Source organism: Dermacentor andersoni, chromosome 6, assembly GCF_023375885.2.
Source record: "Dermacentor andersoni chromosome 6, qqDerAnde1_hic_scaffold, whole genome shotgun sequence".
NCBI classification, from domain to species: domain Eukaryota; kingdom Metazoa; phylum Arthropoda; class Arachnida; order Ixodida; family Ixodidae; genus Dermacentor; species Dermacentor andersoni.
Window position 1 is genome coordinate 41800932 of NC_092819.1, and position 21754 is coordinate 41822685.

General features: G+C 43.7%; 1 protein-coding gene across 3 annotated transcripts; it reads right to left on the reverse strand.

Annotated features, from left to right (window-relative positions):
- Positions 1–3467: 3467 nt before the first annotated feature.
- Positions 3468–21547, reverse strand: LOC126521957 (uncharacterized). Of its 3 annotated transcripts, none has more exons than XM_050170711.3 (5): positions 21091–21547; positions 19577–19724; positions 18494–18568; positions 14196–14329; positions 3468–8177 (listed from the first exon to the last, which is right to left on the reverse strand). In XM_050170711.3, the coding sequence occupies exons 1-5, from the start codon at positions 21149–21151 to the stop codon at positions 7888–7890; spliced, it is 708 nt and encodes a 235-aa protein (XP_050026668.2). In that variant the 5' UTR covers positions 21152–21547; the 3' UTR covers positions 3468–7887. The 3 variants fall into 3 exon arrangements, with proteins under 3 accessions (XP_050026668.2, XP_050026667.2, XP_050026669.2); XM_050170710.3 differs by having other exon boundaries at positions 3468–8180; positions 21091–21543; XM_050170712.3 differs by lacking the exon at positions 18494–18568 and having other exon boundaries at positions 3468–8180; positions 21091–21535.
- Positions 21548–21754: the final 207 nt, after the last annotated feature.

Consider the following 21754-nt stretch of genomic DNA (forward strand, 5'->3'; position numbering starts at 1 on the left):
ATTATTATTACTTTTAGTCCCCTTTGTAGGCTACTCAGAAGCAAACGAGTTAAGCAGGCTTCTCCATACAAATTGTCTAACTGCAGAAAAGACAGCTTTGAAGGAGCGCGTTCATGGGACAGTTTCTGACGCGAGTCACAAGGTTGCTTCAGATTCACTACAAACTGTCGCACGGGGATAACTAATATGTTATTTTACGTGTTTAACAAACTTACAATACGAGTGCAACAGAGAGAAAGAAGGCAAAGAGCAGGCTGGCAACTATCACCGAAACGGTACAACGCCTTCCTATTCTTCAGGAAGGAAGGGAAAGAAATATACACAGAAATAGAAGACATGTTACAAGGGAAGCAAGGAAAAAAAGAAAAGGAAAGAAATAAAGGAGAAGATGGCAAACCAGCCGCAGGCCAAGATGATGATAGTCCTGCAGTAACAGCGTGCGCTGCGCAAGGAAAGCAGGATACCACAATATCAGGCGCACAAGCATCTCACGGCAACCACAGGACGCACCGTGCACAAGCCCTTTGTGAACGTTCACCCCTTCGTTCGAGTAGTAGAGCTCCAGCGCGGCGAGACAAGTCTCCACCTTGGACACGGGGCAACATCGTTTCATTTGCGACACGCTGTTCTGGGTGCTGTTTGGGAAGGTTGCTACGGATCAGCAGACGAGCGTCATCAAGCCTGCCCAAGATTTTCGGGCAGTCAGAGTCCGTGTGAGCACAGCTCGAAGCCAGCTGTCATACCTAGGAATACAGCATTTCCTTTATGACTTTTTCTGTGTTTCCAGTCGGCCTATTTACGTTTGTGTGCTTGCATTGTAATACGAGTAGTTACTGTTCGCAGCGATCGTACGTGTACCCCTCTAGAAAAGAAACGTCAAGTCAGGCAGAGAAGAAATACCGATTTGGCATTGGCGCCATGTAGTTGTCGGTTTCACCTGCAAGGAGGCGAGGTGCCAGGCCACTATATAGGGCCGACTGGCGCGCGTGCTCCAGCTGTTTTATACCACGTGACCACCATCGTTACGGCAAAAGTTATTCCGAACCATGCAAACCCAACCACGCAGAGCCTCCGTGTAGCGCAAGAAAGTTACTGAACTAATCGGATTTCCTAAAGTAAGATACGCCAGAAAAATCGTAAAGTACGACTTACACAGAACCTACAGACATGATAGCGTCGGACAGTAATTTGAATATATGCGAAAACATCATTCGGTTAAGCGGAAACTCAAACACAGACCCCTTTTCCAACGTTTCCACCGTTCATAAAGCGGCCACAGCGGCCGAGATTTGCGCGCGCAAATACAATATGTATTTACAAGTACAATATGTATTTTACGCTCTGGACAAATCAAGGCGTCGGAATAAGATCACTGCGTTAACGTTTGCCTACCAAATAATAATAATAAACTAAATAAATAAAACTGACAAAAGTTCGGAAGCAGTACTCCTCTAGACAGCTTAATTTTTTTTTTTTTTGTAACAGAACGGCGAGCAAAGTAAGCACTGCGTTTGCCACATATCATATTCGACGAAATATTTGTATCATTTGGGCCATATTCAAGCGAATACTCAAATTTATATAAAAAATATAGGACATCTCAGTCACCGTTTGGTACTTTATAGCTTGGCTTTTAAATGCACTGTAACTAAGGAACCACTTTTGCTGGAAATGTGCTCATGACAATGTGGAACTTTCAGCATCGAAGTGTTATTCAAACAAAAGAAAATACACTTAAAGAAATTCGGACATGAAAATAAAAAAAAAATTCACTGACGATTACGATACACCCTAATGCGAAATTTGAGCGCAGCTCTATACGTGTTTTCATTTCGCGATATATTAAAGCAGAGAACTTGAGAGACATGCAACAGAATCGGCGATCGATCGTTGAAAATCGGATCTGCGGGTCAAGCGCATCTGCTTTCATACATGACTCGTCGAAGGTTCCGTGTAATCACTGGTGCCGCGTGGCTTCCAGAGAGTAGTAAACAATTCGCGTCGCGCATACAATCAGATTAAAAAACAATCGCAAACCATGACAATCGAAACAAGGGTGAACGAGACCAAACCAAGCAAACCAAACAAGTGCGAGCGAGGGCTGACGCGAGCAGACGATACAACGAAACGAGCGGCCCGGCTGAGACCAATTATGAGTACGCATCGAGAGGTTGGGCGGATCCGCATAACCCCAGTTTCGCACGCGAACGTCACTGGTTTCCGGCATTCGCGGCTCGCGTCTTTCATTTGTCGCTCCGCGTACGCTCTTGCATCTTTCGATGTGCTTGTTCGCTCAGTTAAGCAATCTACGCACGCCGCAGGAACGGGCGTCAAAGAGCTGCGCTCTAAATGCTTCGAAACTTTTGAATCAGATCGGTTAGAAAAATAAGTGTCGTGGCACACTGATGCGCGTAACGGTCTGCATCGAGCCTCGATTCAAACATTTTTTTTTTTTTTTGAGGGTCAGACGAAAATCTTAAATAATGCACCTGACCTTTTGCTAAAAGGATGCCCATTATCACAGCTTACCGATGGGAGGGTCGGATCCAAGGTAGCAACAGGGAAATGGGGGCATGGGCGTGCTGTCCGATTCACAAATATGAAATGGAATGGCAGGAAAGGACTCATTTCTTGCTCAATTATGTCAGCGCAAATTACTTCACGTGTCAGAAAGCAGGTTTACAGAAAGTAGGATACGTAGACGTACCTCTTGACCGAGTGTGGCGCATTAGAGTATGGTATCTGCTTCACCATTATAACCTGCCTCTAACACTAAATAAAAGTAGAAACTATAAACGAGCTAAAGCTATTCTGTTCCGTGTCTGAAGTTCTATTACAGTGGATGATTGTGTTCAGGTGTACAATAAAATATTGTACATCCGAAAAAGATGCCATAGATGTAACTGCACTATATTTGATTCAAAATTTGGTATACTGAGCCCCAATTCTAGTGCCAGTGGCAGCAGTACAAAACTAGCTGCGGTTTCGACGCCACATTGAATGAAGCTTTCATCTTGGCATCCGAAGGTGTGAACACTGATCCGAGGTGCCACTGTGGTGCATGGGTGTATTGGTCCGATCAGCATTATTAGCCCACTTTTCCCAATACAGATTGCAAATAAAGCTGCCTTCAGAAATATTGTGTGTCGTTGCATTGCTTGAATGCTAATTGCATTAATGTCGACAGTCATTGCGAGATAGGTTGTGCGGGTATGTTTTGTTTTTCTCTGGAAGAGTCTTAGGACTAGAAGAAGAAGAAGAAACTTTAGTAAAGAATAGTCCGGCAGTTCTTGATGTGGTGGCCTCAGGTGACGTAGAATAAACTTAATTGTTGCTGCAGCTGAAGTTCTCATTTGCGCCCACTTGCGGAATGCACTTGACTCATTCTTGCACAGTGGGCAGTCACCCAAGTTTTGTGCGACGCCTGTGACATGCAGCACCAGGGCTCCAACTTAAAAAGGGGAATGAAAATTTCTTGTACACATTTTATTGGAGCAAAAACCACCAATAATGTGACAAATTGGCATTCTGAACACAAACTTTTTAAAAGTGAACAGACCATGCAGTCACTTAACTGACAAAGGTAGATGTGAACACGGCTGATAGAAGTTCTAAACCTCGTCTAGTGGTTTGTGTATAATTAAATGGCACGTGTGTTATTTGTTCTTGTTACAGTGCTTTCAACTCTCCTACTTCCGATACAGAGAGCAGAAAACTGAAATCGGAAGCGGGCTGTAGCTGTACAAACCACATGAAGAAAAACATCCAGATCATGAAATTACGAATCACTTTCAGATAAGGAAGCGGGCTTAAGAAACAAAAATGTTTGCTGCAATTGTCAGAATTATATGACTAGCAAAAGGCAATTAAAGACCTTGGGAAGATGGAGGAAGGGAGAAAACAGCATAAACTATTAACACAAAATAGAAGATAAATGGCTAACATTAAAAACTTTACACCATTTAGGTTTGTCCCGTTCTACAACAACGATCCTCATCAATGCTACATGCATATGTGTCCTTCAATACTGCACAGGAACTTTCTCATCAGCAATGCAATGTCTATCTCAGAGTGCCATAGTGTTCACAACAGTAAAGTATCATATGCAGAGCATTAAATAAACGAATTGCACGCAGGATTGATGGCAATTATTGCTGTGCAACAAGATAAACCCTAAAGGGTGTAAAAATTTTTAAAGTCATTATGCTGGGCTGACCAGTCAGCCCAGCAAGAAGGTAAGTGACCATGCGCAAGAACAGAAACATTGCTCATTTCACAATATGCAACAATCTTACCTTAAAGGTAAGCACATCAAAATAGTAACCGGTCACAGTAAGAGAACAAGAAGCAGTTCACTTCTCTTTACAAGCATAGATCGCCTTGCAAACAGATCACAAACAACAAAAGATAAACGTATGTTGTTGCACGAAACAGAGTTCATTGTCCTTTGGTGACCTAGCCTTGGAAGGATGCTAAATGGCTTGTGGAAAAAACAGCAATCCAATCTTTTATGCAAACAAACAAGTAAAGAAAAAAGGGAAGCATTACATGTATTAGGTGCAAAGTACCAATCCTCTTTAACATTTTTAACCAAACACCAGGGGTGCCCAGATGCAGTTTCCATGTTTGTGTGCTGCCACAATGTGTGTCAACATGAGAAAAACAATCCAACAGTACTTTAGGGCCAACATCACCCCAGTACATTCTTATGAGACTGAAAGATTCAAAATGCTCTCTTAATACAACAAAATAAAAATCAGGCGGTGCTACTGGATGGAAACCCAAGATTCACGAAGCAGGCAACTTATTGCAGTGCATTCGGCAATACAATAAGACAAGCCAGATATGCAGCTACTGGATTTTGGCGCATATATTACTTCGGTTCCTTAAATATCTTGGACTAAAGACAATCCAAAGAGTATTTCCATTTCTAAAAAGCCAGAAATTAGTACTTCTTTACCAAGCAGCCTGGAATGCAGCATCACTCCAGCCACTGAACGAATTGACAGCTCAGAAAGTGCCAACACAGAAATGAAACAAGTAAAGGTATTTGACTAACAAGATCAAGATTAAGCCAGACCAACTCGTTCTTTGGACATCACACAAGAGCCAGATATTTTTTTTATTTGTAATTTGGCACATGTGGTCATTATGCTAAACACGAGGCACCATTATTATTTTCTGATAAATAAAAGATAGAACCTGTCATAGTTAACGTATAAGTAAGCTTGCACAATGTTGGACACACGAAAAGCAAGACAACAGCACCATCATGATGTAAATTTAACAGCAGCCATTTGTGCTTGTCGGAACATAAAAAAGGAAATGAGCTGAACCACAAGGATTTACTGCAGTATTCAGGTGCCTGTAGTGAAGCACAGTTTGTGCACACTTCACAGGCTGCAAATGTGTGAACGGACCGGTTACGTCTACAGCATGGGGATTATGTTTGCAAGTCACTCAAAACAAAACTAGGCTGCAAACCCATAAATAAACTGTACATAAACAAACTACTGAACGACAGCAGAAGTTCTTCAAGTCATTAACTTTTGCATCAAAGGCAGCTGAGTGCCGCAGGCCAACAATATGCGTGTGCAGTCACAGTCCTTGCTTTGCTCAGGTGCATATGGTACATTCAGTCACTGCATTTAGATTACAAAAACATTTCCCAAACTCAAGCTTTAGCTGTAGCCACCAGGGGCGTCACATAAGAATCATATCAGGCAATCACATCTGTTCTGGCTCACTGCACTTAACGATTAGAATATGGGCACACCACGGTGGGTCCCTGCAAATGGTCAACAAAATTAACCCTACCCTATAGAGTATTTTACAGTTCTGTGGCACGAAAATAAACTTGGCAAGAAACACAGCCACAAACACAAGCCACCATAGCAATGAAGTTTCACAATGATTGTATGGTCTCTCCCCGCCCACACACACACACAAAGTGGCTTGAAGAGGGCATGCTGCATACTGCCAAGTTTGAAGAGGGCATACTGCCTTGCACCTGTGTGGAGAAAAGTTATGTGAAACTAAAAAGCACTTTGCATACATTTGAGTGCAATGCAACAGGAATACAATGGATAAAAGATTGGCTGCAGAACTTGCTGTGCTCTCAACTCACTGCATCCTGTTTTAAGTTGGGGGTAAATTCAACTAAAAACATGTGGGAGCAAGTGCAACAAGTGCACAGAGACTTGTTAGCCCTGTGTTGCACTAAGAGACTTCTTGCACTGCATGCAATCCTTGGCCTATAGCTTGAAATTATATCCTCTAACTGGCTGCTTTTAGGTTGCATGATCCCTCACACTGCTAATTTGCCATGTCCATGCATATTCTGCTGGAATGGATTATGCAACAAAAATCCCAACCATCAACGGTGGGTTTCTTGAAGCCATCATTACCTCTTTTCATACAATCACTTCTTCCCAACCTAAGCTCAATAGATTGACAAACCCTTAACAAAGAAGAAAGGTTTCCAAGAAAGGACTCTGGTGAAATTTTGGCAGTAGACATCTGGAATGCAAAGGCAGCTTCTTCGAAGCAAGAACACAAAGATCACTTTGAATACCTTTGACTAATGCAAACAAATTTTTACAGACCCCAGGGGAGGTTAAGGCCTGTAGGTGGCCTTCACGAGCATGGATGCACTCAGTTCTTTGCCAATGCTTCGGCAAGCATACTTGTCTTCATATAGAATGGCTGCGATAGAAAGATCTCCCCTTGTCAAAGCACTGGCACCATGCTGAAGCTCCAAACCTGCCTTCATCTTAGTTTTCACAAGTCTTCATCTACTGCTCCTCTGTTTTGCCAAGTTTGCAAGAGTTTGCAAGTGTCATTTGCTGTCTTATCTGTTCCCTGCTCACTCTTCAATGCTATATTCAAAACTATGCACTGAGAAAACGTGAGCAGACAGTAACGAAGTGACTGTGACAAAGCAAAATTGGGAAGATTTAAGTGATGTGCTGCGACAAGGCAAACTGCAGCACTCAGAACTCCCACTGAGCATTTCACTGTGCTGTAAAGCCGACAAAGTAAGCTCCATAATGCCACTGGAATAGAGAAAAGCAAACTATCAAGTTGCAGCTTGTACAGCCTTCACTAAAAACATCACAATATGTCTGAAAAGTAAAAATGAGTAAGGTTCTGACCTTCAAGACCAAAAAGTTCCAACAGTCTCCATGTGTGTATACGTCCAATAGCTAGACTAATAAAATTAAGGACAATGCCACATTGATCGCAGAATGTGCACAGTAACTATACAGCACTGCAATCTGTTATGTATCTTAACATGCATTTTCTGCAATGTCTGCAGACATTTTATCATGTTTGCGGTGTCACCATCATAGATATCTGGCACCATGATACGTAAATGATACAACAATACTGTGGAAAGTACTGTGCTGTCGATGCTACAAATTCCACGACAAGGGCCTTCCCTGGGCATTGTTTCCATAAACATTTAACATCCAACACATGCACATTCCCAGCATTATGAACTGATGACGGAGTTCAACCAACATCCCACAAATACACGTTAAGAAGTGCAATAACTGCTCCCACGATTTTTGCAACAGTTCTCTCTGTGAATCACTGTGTGTGTCAGGTTGTAGTTACAGAGTATGGCAGCTTCTTTTGAGTAACTTCTGCCACTACTTGTTCAGATACAGTCCAATAATACTCGGCATACATTACGAGGAAAGACAAATCATGTGCCCGCACACTCCTTTGTAAATCAAGACAACGTGACAAACCTACAACAGTGTCAAACATAGCCCGAATGTGATCACTACTAACGCTGGCCACCTGCCCCAGAACCAACCTTGACGCCAGTCCATGGTTCGGGATGTCACACTTTACACTGCACGCATGCACTCTGTGCCTTCACTTTGCCGGGTAGCTAGGGTTGAACGGAGGTTGCTGCATCGGCGCTGGCTGCTGCACGGGCATCACATTGTCCGTGTATGGAGGCGGATTTCCATATGGCGACGCGTAGTAGCCAAACCCGGGAGCAGGCATGGCAGGTACCATCGGTGCCGGCTGCACTGGGTAGCCGGCTGGCGGCTGCTGAGGATATGGCTGTTGAGGGTACGGCTGCTGAGGGTACGGGGTCATCGTAGGAGGCACCATGGGCTGTGCTGCTGTGGCTGCTGTACCTCCCGTCTGGCCACCTCCTACTTCACAGAAAAAATGCAGAAAAATATGGAATGGTTCATGAAACAGTTACTCATTCACTCTGTCTCTCTTGGCCTGTGTTTCGATGATGTACAAATAAGATAAGTTCACTACCATGCACAAGTCCCACATGGTCAAAGACACACATGTAAGACGGCAACCGAACATTTGAAAAGGATGCACCCTTTCAGAATGAACTGCTGTCTGGGAGGCGCAGCTACTTCCTGCAAGTTCTCACAACGTCTGCCACAGCTGATGTTTCACTTCGAGCTACGGTGATTACCACTACACTGGCATAGGACTAGTATTTGCATTTCACCTTGTTTACTGCTGCTTGCTCACATCTACACTTGCAATTTGCTATGGTTGTGCCTACCGTTTTGAAGCTATCGGCATCATGAAAACTGATTTCTAGCTCATTTGTTCTCTAAAAGTGTTACCATGAGCTGACTGCTTGTATGGTTCTCCCTTAGGCATGCAATTACTTGGTTTACAGGTGGGCACTTAATAACTGAAGATAGTGCTGCGCATGCATCTCCTTTCAAGAGACAAGATCTGGTTGTAGATTGTATAGCAATCCAGCAAATGATTACTTCAGTTTCTCACAGGCGTACCAGCAGAGAATTCATTTGCATGTGGTCATATGGCATCCTTGTTAACACTATGGTCATATGTGCTAGGACCACATTTTCTGTCAATCAATTTCATATTCCATGCTTTTTGCTCTTTGCCATTGGCTTGGGACAACGCGTGGACAAACCCAGCTCATCCAAGGTACGGAATGGGTTAATAAAATTAACCCTGAAAAGGTTAAGTTGCAGGCACTTCCATAAAAACCATAGATAGACATGTAGTGTCACATATCCGGAAAGACGAGTAGTGGACGTGCGATAGCAGTCATTTGTGAAGCAAGTCACTAGAATAAAAGATTATGCAGATCTCACCACTGAGGGGCTCTACAACAGGCACACATCAAACAACACACTTGCAGATTAAATCGCTGTGAAAATGAAAATTAAAGCCTCCTCCACTCACTCCTTCCACTCGGACGATTCCAGTAGAATCATACCTCACAACGACTGTTGAACGCAGACAAAAGTGCCAACACAAAACTTTTCGAGATGAGAGTGCCCAAAGCTACAATTACATAATGTGTGAACTTGGTGCTGCAAATCATGGATTATCCTGAAGTGTCACAAATATCCACATTTTTGCAGAAAGTCAAGATCAAATCTTTGTGGCGCTTCTTGGTGCAGTCAACGCACAGCCTACCAGCTTGAATTACCTTAGGGCAGCCATGCACATAGTCAAATAATTTTTAACAATTACTCACACACTTACAATTGCAAGGTTCCGAGTACCATAGGGCCCCTGCAAACTACTGCATTTGTGACAGAAGGTCTCAATAAGAATGAACAACTGCACTGGGAAGTTTTTTATTGTTTCTCACTTAATTTCCCATTCAGACACAGAGACTGCAAACTTATTCCTTCAACAACTTTTGGACTGAGAAACATTATTAATTTGCCTCCAACATAGCTTCAAAATGCTTTGAAGTTTGTTTTGAAATTATTAAGGGCACATCAAAGGCAAACATTAAAGGGCCTCTAAACCACTCAGAGCTCGAAAACTTGCGTAGTGGCAAGAATGTACCTGTCTAAAATGAACATTTCATTTCATAAAAATTTCACATTACACCACAGCAACAAAGTTACAGGAGTTTGATGAATGACTACGCAGCCACTGCGTTTTCTTGCTCGCCTTCAATATCCTCCCCACATGTGCTCACTCCCCCTTGCAGTATACTCCCCCTCAACTATATACAGGGCAGTGAAAACGAGTTGGGTCAAGAGGGGTTCCTCCATAGTTCATCTTTGATCGCCCTGCATGCATCACCAACTGAATGGAAGCTTCATAGAAAGATCAGTGGCACACAATGGACAGCTCCTTCTTTTCGCACAAAACATGGCCTCTTTACATCACATTGATGCTCTTGTCCCTTGCCAATTGACTAATTGGCAGCTTTTGCCGTGGTGACATCATGCACGTGACCATTCTGGTGATGGGCAAAGAAAGCACCAGAAAATTCTTTTTTATTATTTGCAGCTTTTCCGGAGCGCATTGCCATGTTTACTAAAGATGATAATCAGTGTTCTGTACACAATAGGTGTTTAATATGTGTTCAAAATGTCAGAGGTGGTTTAGAGGCCTTTTAAAGCCAAGTTGAAGTATTAGATTAGTGCTTAACCCTCTAATTTTAATCTAGAAACACAGTTCCAGATCAAGGAAAATTAGAACTTGTGCAGTTTTACTTCTGGCCATGGAGTACATTTGCGCAAGTGAAAAAACGATGAAATATTGAGTAACTCGTTTCCAGAAATATACAGAACTGAAAACTTGCTTAGCATATCAAAAAAGCTACTATAAGCTGTGCATTAAAGGGACCCTGAAACGATTTTGACGATTTTTTACAAACGTACTGAGTCGTTAGAGCAGGTCCTTCTGATCATTAATTGATGCATCTAAGTGCTCCGCGTAAAGCGTGTAATTTATTACAAGGTTTTAAAAATGCACATCGCTGCCGATCGTAGCACACTGCTCGGCGGAATTTTAAGCCGCCCCAATCCATATGAGGCAAATCATCCATATGATGTCAGTGGGGCGAGCTATCCGATTGACTGACCAGGGCACGTGATCGATAATATTTCCAACTTTATGGTAAACAAATGATGTTCATAATAGTTGGAATGTTAAGAAAGTAACATAAAGAGAATGCACAAGAACAATTTTTCAGTACATTTAAGCACTTCCGGCACACAACAAGTGTCGTCTGCTTATGTTACAACGTGCTCCGTCTTTGACGAGAGCTCCACCGTCAGTGTCGGTCTGTCTTTTCGCGAGCACTATGATTCGACTTTGTTGCGTCGTAGACTGCAAGCGTAGCGACTGGCAATATATCAAGCTGCGACATCGTGTCCCTCTGCAAGCAAGTAGACGAGTGGACTGGCTGCAGCACATCGGACTACCGCTATTGGATCGGCGCCAGGATTTGCGCGATTGCGGCCATTACTTTACACCATAAGATTACTAACGCATTTCGCGAGTCCGGTATTAGGGTAAACGCAAGCGCAAGGGGACAGGGCCTGGCCGTGTCCCCTTGCATGTCATTTCAGGGGATGAACAGAGACGCAAATGTGAATGGTCTGCACGGTGGAGCCACCTGGTGGCACAAAGCTCAACCACACACAGTAGCAGTAACAAAATGTGTTCTTTGCTGCTGGTGTAAATTTTTCGCAGGAGTGTGATCGTTAACACGTTGTTTTTGTAAATGTTTAAAATGTTTTACACTTGGTTAGAGCAATACTAGCTCTTTCTTTGGCTGGTTAAGCACTGCGTCAACGGGTGGCTGGACCGTGAAGACCGATCAGGCAGCTCACGTACGTCTACACTAAAGTTCCTTCATCAGCTTGAGTTAATGCCTCCACAGTTCCGCCGAAACATTCAGCTAGTGTGCGATTACCGGAATACCAGACACGTTCGGTGCTACGACAGAATGATCGCAACGCACACTGCTTCGATAGCTCTCGCTTGGGGTCGACGGCCAAGCGGCTAGCGGAGAGGTTTCACGCAGGCAGGGGCGGGCTCCAAAACCGGAAGTGGACGATGTGATGTCTCATCGTGACGCAGAACCAGTGAAAGCGGAGCTTAGCCACGATTGCTCGGCGAACTTGTTGAGGGGGAAAAGCATGGCTAGGGAGGAGGGTAACTTGTCATCGCTTGTAGCTCCATTAATACGTAACGCTTCACTTAAATTGTGGTGCGAATGTTCTACTTAAGCTGTACCCTACGCGTCTACAAAATTTGTCCGAACCGTTTCAGGGGCCCTTTAAGCTTCCCGTACCTAGATAAGAATTTTGAGGTATTGGAACATTGTAGAATATATGACATGTTGAGCTTTAACGGTTAAGGTAATGGCATAATTAACAGGACAGAGGTTTTCGAAACAGAAATACGTAAGCACCGGTCAGGACTGGTACAACTGCTGTGAAAATGCAGCACCAGCTGCGATGAGATAACATGTTCCATTTATAATTAGTAAATTGTAGTGAAGAGTAAATAAAGATGCAGTCGAACCCAGCTATATCAAACTCGCAAAAAAACACCTATCAGTTCGATATAGAGCATAATTCGATATAAGCCTGCTAAAGAATTGGATGTCATAAAAACACATACCATTTATAAAAATCACTTTATTGATGAAACTAGCTTAGTTTCCCATTAAATAGTCCTGTATTTTGTTCTGCTTGGGCAATTTTGCTGCCTGCAATGCACGCACTCCTCCACATTGTCTAAGGAGTCGGAGCAGCTGAGGCCGCAACTTTCCACATTCGCGCAGATGCACTGGACTAATGCGAGTGCACCAATCACCTTGGAGGACGTGGGCAAAGGACCATCGTTGCTTTCCTCATTGTGCCCACTTTCACTTGTGCTCGGCACGATGTCGGCAATGTAGTGTTCGTTTTCGAGGGGAGTACGGCAGCGCGATTCAAAGACGGGACAAAAGAAGACACAAAGGGACACACACTACCGCTACACACTACACACTACCGTACTCCCCTTGAAGATGCATTACCAACAAGCCCACATTGCAACCCTCGTGTTCGTTTTCGAGCTCTCCCGTGGTCGCGACACCATCATCTACACTCAGAAACTCGTTGACCGTTGATTCGTCAACAGCTTCTGGAAATTTTGACTAACTCGCTCTAAACTTCGGCAATACTGGCAACAGCTTCATCACATTCATCACAATTTACAGTCATCAGCGAGCACGTGGAAGCCGGCACGTCAAGCAATTTCGGATGAACCACTTGTGCACGGCCGTGCATACGCGCCGGGCGCCACGGGCACCGGGTCGCGAGTTTGGCCGCTTTAGCCCTAATCTCCCCCTTATTCTTCAAGATCATGCTGAGAGTGCTCCTCGGAATCTTGCACACTGCGGGGACATCTCACTGCGTTCGACCTGCTTTAATCTTTCAAGCTTCACGACGAAAGGCGAATTCTGCCACTTCGTGACAACAACACGGCGGGAGAAGGCCCACAAGGTGCAAACACGAGAAGGCCCACAAGGTGCAAACACAATGACCCAGAAAAGCATCAAGTAGACACTACAGCGAGACAACTAGCACTTTCGCCATCTTGCACGATGAGGGTGCAAGAGCCTCTCATTGGCTGTCTCAGCAAGCGCTGCGGGTGGGCCAGGATCATTTTTTGCAGGGGGGTGTTGACGGCTCGCCCGAGGCAGCGCGGTCACGGTAGGGAGAGCAGTTGGACGGAGCCGCACCGCCGGGTTTCCCCGCCGCCACGAGGGAAAGCCAACTTCTGGGGGCCCTTTTCCGCCGCTTGACGTTCAATATATCGGGAGTCGCTGATATTTTTGTTCAACGTAAGTGTAATTTTTGCTACATATACTCATTGTAGCTATACCGTGTTCAGAAATTGTTCGATATATAGAATTATTCAATGTAAACAGGTTTGATATAGTCGGGTTCGACTAGTTTCACTGCATTAAAGGAATACTGACATGACATTTTCATATTGTCATTCTAATGCATTCCAGCCCTATAAGCCTAGAAGAAAAACCAGAAAGTGTCAGAGCGCCCTAAATAATTTACTATAATACCTGTTTCTACAAAGCAGTCTTAGTTTTAATACCCAGGATGTCAATGCGTCACGACACACTGGCTTTCTCTGCTGCTGCAATAGCTGCGGCTGCCAGATGCCAGTGCAGCCAGACTCATTTGCCTTTGCATAAGCAGCGTTATACATTTTCAGACTGCATTAGCAAGTGTTGCTGTGTCACAATCTTGCGCTAATATACGCCAGGTGCGACACTGAGACCAACTCTACTACCTCAATAAGATACCTCATAGGCATCACATGAGAGCAGCATGTGGTAGAGCTTATACGACGCCAAGCACACGCATCAGTACTCCTTTAAAGTTGCCATAAGTACTCACCAAGGACTCGGCCCCTCTGCTGTCTCCGCCTGGCCAGGAGACAGCAGCTACAGCAGAAGCAGGAAACAATGACAACCACCACTACGGCTATGATGATCACTATGATCACACCGATGATTGCTCCCACAGACTTGCTACAAAGACACAGAAACAAAGAAAAAAAAGAAAGTGCAGTCAGCATATCGGTGGATAAGTGCTGTTCACTGAGAAGCAAATGCAGTCAAAGTTACTGGAATGACACGACAGAAAGCCACTAGATGGAATGAAGTCAAGAGGAAGGCAGAGCACCAATATGCAAAGCGGCAATGGCTGCCCATATATTACTGACAGCCACACGCTTGAGGTGACAAGGGTGGCCACTATGGCAAGAAGAGCAAGCAAGCACTCTAATTCGTGTGAGGTTGCGCCATGTAATTCATGAGAGTAAGCTACAAGATTTTCACACTTGTGATTCATGCCTATACAACTTGTGTCCTTATTTCTTCAATTAGGAATCGCTTTGCAACAATGTAACCTGCATTGCCATGAAGATGCACCTAAAGGCAAAATTCTAGTATAACTTAAACATATGCTTTGCAATTAAAATTTGTGAACATTGGTTTGGGACATAGTTGCTAAAATATGGTATTTGTGCATATGAAGACCAACAATTCCTTATTAGCACTGCAGCACTAGCTTGCGGCATTTTGAGTGCTGCAAACAAGACGTGGCCAAGGAAAAACAAGAAATAAAGTAGATGTTTCAAGACACCTGTATCCATCCTCTGCCCTTTCACAAGTAAACAAACACACAGAAAAGCTTAAGCATCACATTTGTGTTGCATATGTCTCCTACTCACCTATAGAAACCCACTTGTTCATGCAAAATGCATATTGCAGCAATAACAGCATCAAATAATACAACGAATTCAGGAAATTCTCAGAGCAGGGCCACAGTAACAAAACTGACACAGTATCTACTGCCTTGGCAGACAATCATGCAGACAGAGTGTCAATAAAAAAAAAAAATTATATTATGGGGTTTTACGTGCCAAAACCACAATTTGATTATGTGGCACACCATAGCGGGGGAATAATATGGTACACCTGGGGTTCTTTAACATGCACCGAAATCAAAGTACACCCAGTGACAAAAGTTTACGGAGCATGGGATCTCCGAAAACATGCAATTCCCGAGCAGCCTGTAGCAGCAGGCAGTAAAGCTGTATACGACAATGATGTTAGCATATCCTGCATATCCTAGCCGAGCCCTGAAATGGAAATACCAGACTGCATTGCGAGATTGCAGAGATATTCAGCTTTCTCTCAGACCTCGTGCCGCGCAATATTTTGTCGCCGGGTGTACCGGCGGAGTGTCAGTAAACTATACGGTTAGCAACAGAATAAGGCCTCATTTACACTGGCGACTTGCAGGGGTCAGGCAACTAAGTTGGTCGCAAATGGCCACTTTGGTTGAAAAGTGACTGTTTTGGGCGAGTTGTTCAGTGTTCCGATTTTCACACACGACTGCAGTTGCAAAGCTGCTGAAGCAATCAGTGGTGCAGCAGCAGGACATTGAAACATACCGATGGTTATTTTTCATGGTGATGGCGGTGCAAACAGATGCAAATGACAGTAATTGCGAGATATCTTAGTGTAACAAAGGGCAAGCATGCTTGCCAGTGTGAACATTGGTTGCCACAAATCGCTCCTTGGTTGTCAGTTGCAGTCGGTCACACGGTCAATCGCCAGTGTGAATGCGACCTACAAGTGCTGTGGCAAGCGCCCTCCAAAGAGCACAAATGTCTCGCTCTCCATTATACATTGTATTCACATCCACACCTTTTCTTTTCTGAGGTGCTACTTTGAAGGGAACCTCCTCACCCTGAATCACTATGCTTTCTTTTTACAAGATGCAAGTTATCGCTCTCAGTGAAGGATCTTCTTGGCAGTGTCACGCACACAGTCATTATTATCTTTGAATCGTTAAGCTCGCCATTTTCTTCTTGTTCACATTCTTTCTATTGTTAACAGTAGTGTTTATCATCTTCCTTAGAACATTTTTAATATCCTCCCTTCCATAAACAGACATATCCCACATCTCTTGAAATTCCTTTCATGGCCCGATTTATTTGACATGACATTATGTGACAGTGTCACTTTTCATTGCTTTCTTTTTTTCAAACCACGTTACAGCCATCCACCCAATTTCCATAATTACTTCACCCATCATGAACTCATCTTTCATAATAGGCACAGCTGCTGTACGAACCCAACTTTATGACACTGTTTATTTGACAAATAAATTTTCTGCACGAGGACCTGCTGCGCTTGTTGTCCAAGCCCTAGGATGCAAAGCATACCAGGACAACTTTTCTTTCTCAATTGGCATTTCCCCAAAATAAATGTACAGTTCGGGCATTACTTAAAAGCCCCTTTTCAATTTTCCTTGATTGGCTTTATGCCTGCTGTTGTCATATGGTGGATATGGGTGGTCCCCATTTCATTTATTTATTTTGCTCTTAATGAGGGACAAAGAATCCACCAGGGTAGAGGAGGGAGACGGCAGACAGACCGCCTGTCTCAACCTCCACTGTGCCCTGGCCTTAAATATGTAATTCCTTACATGCCATCTCCTTTTCTTCATTAAGATATAGTAAGCGCATTCCCATAAAGCAAACAAAACATTGCCAAGTGACATGTCATTTGATTCAGCCATTATGTGGGAAGATGTAAAAGACAAAATACTTCCACATCCGCAATAAAGAAAATTAAATGATGTTCTAGAACTTTTAGAATTTAATTACTCAATGTGTACATCTTAATTACACAGACATTTCAAATTACTTATTCAGCCTCACACCGCAAACCTACTGGATATGTGGGAGAGTGTGCCATAGTATGATGGTGGTCTATTATTTACAGTCATCACCCAGCACACGGAAGCTGGCACGTCTGAAGCAATATCGGATGAGTCACTTGTACACGGCCGTGCGTACGCATAGGGCGCCACGGGCACCAGGTCGCAAGTTTGGCCGCTTCCACCTGAAAATGCTGGAATTTCCTAGTGTGGCTGTGCACTATCTCCGGGATCGGCCCAATCGAGAGACTGCGTTTCTTCCACAAAGCTCACCTTGATGCATAGTGTTCGCCTCCAGTAAACATTATGGTTACATAAGATGCAGTTCCCGGGAAGCATGTGAAGTGGTCAGTGGTCTTTGAATGCTATTGCGTTCCACTCTTAAAGGCAAAGCTTAAGCGTCCTCCAAAGTTTTGAACACTTTTGCTCCACCACAAGAGCCCAAATACAAGAATACACTTTGAAATCCATGATGGCCTTGGTGTACCAGCGTTAGAGGATTCAGCTGGTGATTAAAAGAAATTAAAGCTTGGGTTTTAATTTCTCTTTTAGTCATCAACATCTTTCTGTAAAATTAACGAATACAGAGTTTTTAAAGAATACTAACCGATTAAGTTTGTCTTTGGTGTGCCTCAGTTAACTGCCATTTTCAAAGTGTTCATGTGAACCCAAATTTGAAAGTATACGCCTACAAGGCTCCCTTTGGCAGCTGAACAGGGCAATACCGTTTTTTCCCTGCTGCATTCAGTGCCAGGTACTATTGTAGAGAACTGCACCTGCGGGCTTGATTTGCTGCATCTAGGCTGAATTCTGGCTTGGCACCAGCAGTAATAGGCACAAAAGCAAGACAAAATACAACCTCATTGGAACAGTAGCCATGAAGACATGATGTGGACATTTGTTCACTTCATGCACACCACAACAATGCAGACAAGGCAGAATTGGTGAGTGGTGGTTAAACACTGATACCTTGGTTATCAGTGCCAGATGGTTGCGATTAATTGACTTTCTTACTCACAAAAATAAATGATAGATGAATTCACTACACACAGGTTGCAATGAATTTCATTAAGTCAAAAATTGAATTCTGGGACTTTATGCACCAAAATCAAGATGCGATTATGAGGATAATGAGGCACGCCATAGTGTGGGACTCCAGATTACTTTTGACAACCTGGGTTTCTTTGTATGCACTTATATCTAAGTACACAAGCGTTTCAGCATTTCACCCCCATCAAAATCAGGCCACCGCAGATGTACTGACTTGCGTCATCTCAGAGGCTCACAGAAGCAGATGAGAGCACACCAAGGAAATGCATAATACGCACAGAGCAACAAGCCATGGCAGCAAAAACAAACCCAATAAGAAAACAAGCTTGCATATAGCGGCAGCTAGCAAGTCATAAGCCACAAGGTAAGAGAGCACCAATGAAGACAACAAAACGGATGGTGATTATCACCTGATAATCCGTTTGGGGGAATGAACACCGTTAAATAACTTGTTTCGGTCTTTGTTTTTGTAGCCGTGCTTGTAACTTGAGCCCCGGAATGTGTCGCAAAGAGAGAAAGAAAGAATAGAGAAAACAAGGGAACACCAAGTTTCTAAGAAGACAATGAAATACAGGTTAAAACAGAGAGGCAATATATTAAAGCAACAAGGCTTATGGTAATTGGAAGACATTAACACAATTATTCCAGAATGAATACACAATGAAAGTAAAGAGTAAAAGAAAAAAACTAGCTTTTGCCAAATGAGATTTCACAATTCAACAGAAAGAGTGCATTCAGAAAAAGCTGTACAATCGGAGTGAATTGAGTCAGTGGCAAAGTACAGAAAACTAAGTGTGGCTTAGAGGATTCTGGGTAAATTCCAACCATGGGAATTGTGTACACATGCAAATGTGTCAGTATACAGGCATGTACGCATTCTGATACAGCTTGAAACAGGATTGTTCACCAAATGTATATGCACAACTGCAGGCAAGTGGGAATATTTTGCTGAGTAGACCATAAATATGATCTCTTGGCAAAAAGAAGGAAAGATGGGAGGGAACAATGTGAGCGCCCTCCCGTCGTTCCTTGTTTACGCCAAGCAATCATATTTATGGTATACTCAGCAAAATGAACAGACTGGCCCAGCAACATGTGCAAGTGGGAATATGCCTAAGCTACCATGTCACTGCAACCAACAAGGTTAGATTGTTTAAACAATAGTTTCACACACCACAGAACAGATGGCTGTCAGATGAAAGCACAGCTGTGTATAAATAAGTTGGTATGTGCATAAGGGCTAGTGAAGTAGGGCACACTATCTGCAGATTTTAAGAAAAGTTTTTAACAGCAAATCTGATAAGTGGTCCTCCTTACAGCACAGTCGCAAGTAAAATGCCAGACGGAAAAATGCAAATACATATTGATGAGTGTTATACAGTATTACTAACTTCCCATATCAGTATTACTAATCTCGCTAGGACGTCAATAAGCTTATGCATGCCCCACTACACATAAAGATGGCATGTTGGTCATGACATGAGGACACTTACATGGCATCTGAGTAGTTGTTTAGATCACAGCAGTATCGGAACTTCTTGGTGCCACAGCAATATCGCTCTGTTGGTCTGTCCACAGGTCCCGGGCAAGTGAAGTACTGGGTTATGTCAAAAACTTCTCTGGTGCACGTTGTGGCAAGAGCTGGAATTAGCAGGAACATATGAGCATGACATATTCTTTTTCTGATAACTAGTGCTCTCAACAGTAGTTCAATTCCAAGAAAAGAAGTTTTGCAGTAAACCAACAGGTTGTAATATATATTATTGAAAACATGTTGCTCTTCAAAATGCCCTCATCGAAATCTTGCAGCAATTAGCACATTATTGTATGACCAAATGCCAGTAAAAGTTACTGCATTAATGCCAGTAAAAGTTACAAAAATCCTGAATCAAGCAAACATTTGCATTCAGCTGGTTGGTAAATTGCAGACTACTGCAGGCGATGATAACGGCTAGGTTGTGCGCAGTATTGCAAATAAGGGGTGCTATCACATATATTCAAGATAGCGAGCGAAATTACCTGAGAGTAGGTGTTCGACAACATCACACTATATTTAAGCTATTATGGCAGTGACAAATGGTTATCAAAACGTGTAACATACATAGAAGTCCTTCATTTCCTTCAGTGTTTCTGCTTTTTCGAGAACAGCGTTCCAGCGTAGGGCTCTTACACAACTTTCTAAGTGCAGACTGTGGCACTTGCGTACGGATACCTTTCCCTTGGGAAAGTGCCCACAACTCAGTTCGCTTTGCTAATGGATCAATAAATATATAAAAGTTATTCGTATCAACAGCCACAAAGACCAACGACAAATGTTTGAGCCGCGCAAGATATTCAAGCTTCGGATTTACTACGGCGTCTTTTACACGAAAATCAAATGCGAGTGAGGCTGTCAGCTGCAAGAATTACAGACAAAACACGTGCGCAACCGCACGATACAAGAATCGTTAATAAAGTGGCACCTTGCCCAGTTCGGGATCTCGTAAAGACAGGTTCCTTCGGCTGAAGGAGGGCGTGCGTAGCGACGAGCATGTAAACAAGTGGCACGACAGCCGGAAACTGTCTACGTGATTCATTCCTTTTTGGCATCGGCTTACGCATAAAGTGAATGATACGCATCCTGATTAAATTACTACCGTGAACAAATGCTGAAGCTCTGATATTCGCACGTTTTGCGTTTGCCTCCGGAAAACGCGGCCAGGCCTAACGCCCATTCTTGGAAGGTCCGATTTCAATGCATCTTGAGGGTGAATTTGACAAAAATACAGCTTATTCTGCGTAAGTACGAAGAAAATAATTTGCGCGGAAGCAAGACGGATCAATGAACAGCTAGCTCGTTGACCCTTCCCGAAAAGCTACTTCTCGCGTACAATCGAATCCGCATACATTCAAATGCGTGAGCGGATTCATGTTTCTTCCGGACACTAAAATAGGCGCCTAAACGAGCCACGCAGGATGTCGCGACGCCGGAAACGCACTTTAAGACAATGGGAAAAGGTCTACGTACCGTTCTCGACGAATGTTGTCAAGAACACAATGGCTAGGTTCAGAAGAACGTAGACATTCATTGTCCTGCCCACGTTCGTGCAAGCAGGGACAGGCTCCAAGGTGGATGATTACGCGCCTTGTGAGCAACAGCAATAACGAAGCGCGCGTAGAAGCCCACGGGCTTGGATAGCAACACCGCCAAACAGGCAAAACTTCACACTGCTTCACAGGATCACGGATCTTTCGCGATTGCTCACGTTGCTTACGTCAACTAAATAGCCACGGTGGCTAACAAATCGAGCCGCAAGCGATCTCTGACGTCACGTTACGTCACGAGAAGCGCGCGCGGGCGCAGTAGCGCAGCAGGCGCAGCCGTGCGGTCTTTTTCGGCGGTAGCCAGAGGTAGCGACTGACTTGTTTCGCACCAGCCGAGTGTATATGTTGTAGTACGTAGTACCCGTGCGCCGTGCCAATATGCATGTGCTATGTACGCCCTGTTCTATTTCCGCCGAAACGGCAACTGAGGGCGAAATGAGGGGTAAACTGGTAAAGTGGGCGAGCATTGTTCATAGGCGTCTCGGATGTTGTTTATGCGCTGTTTCTTCACAAAGCAATCAACGACGAAAGCACATTCTTTGGCCCGCTGCGGGTTTTCCGCAACGGTGCGTTATGAGCGATAGCAA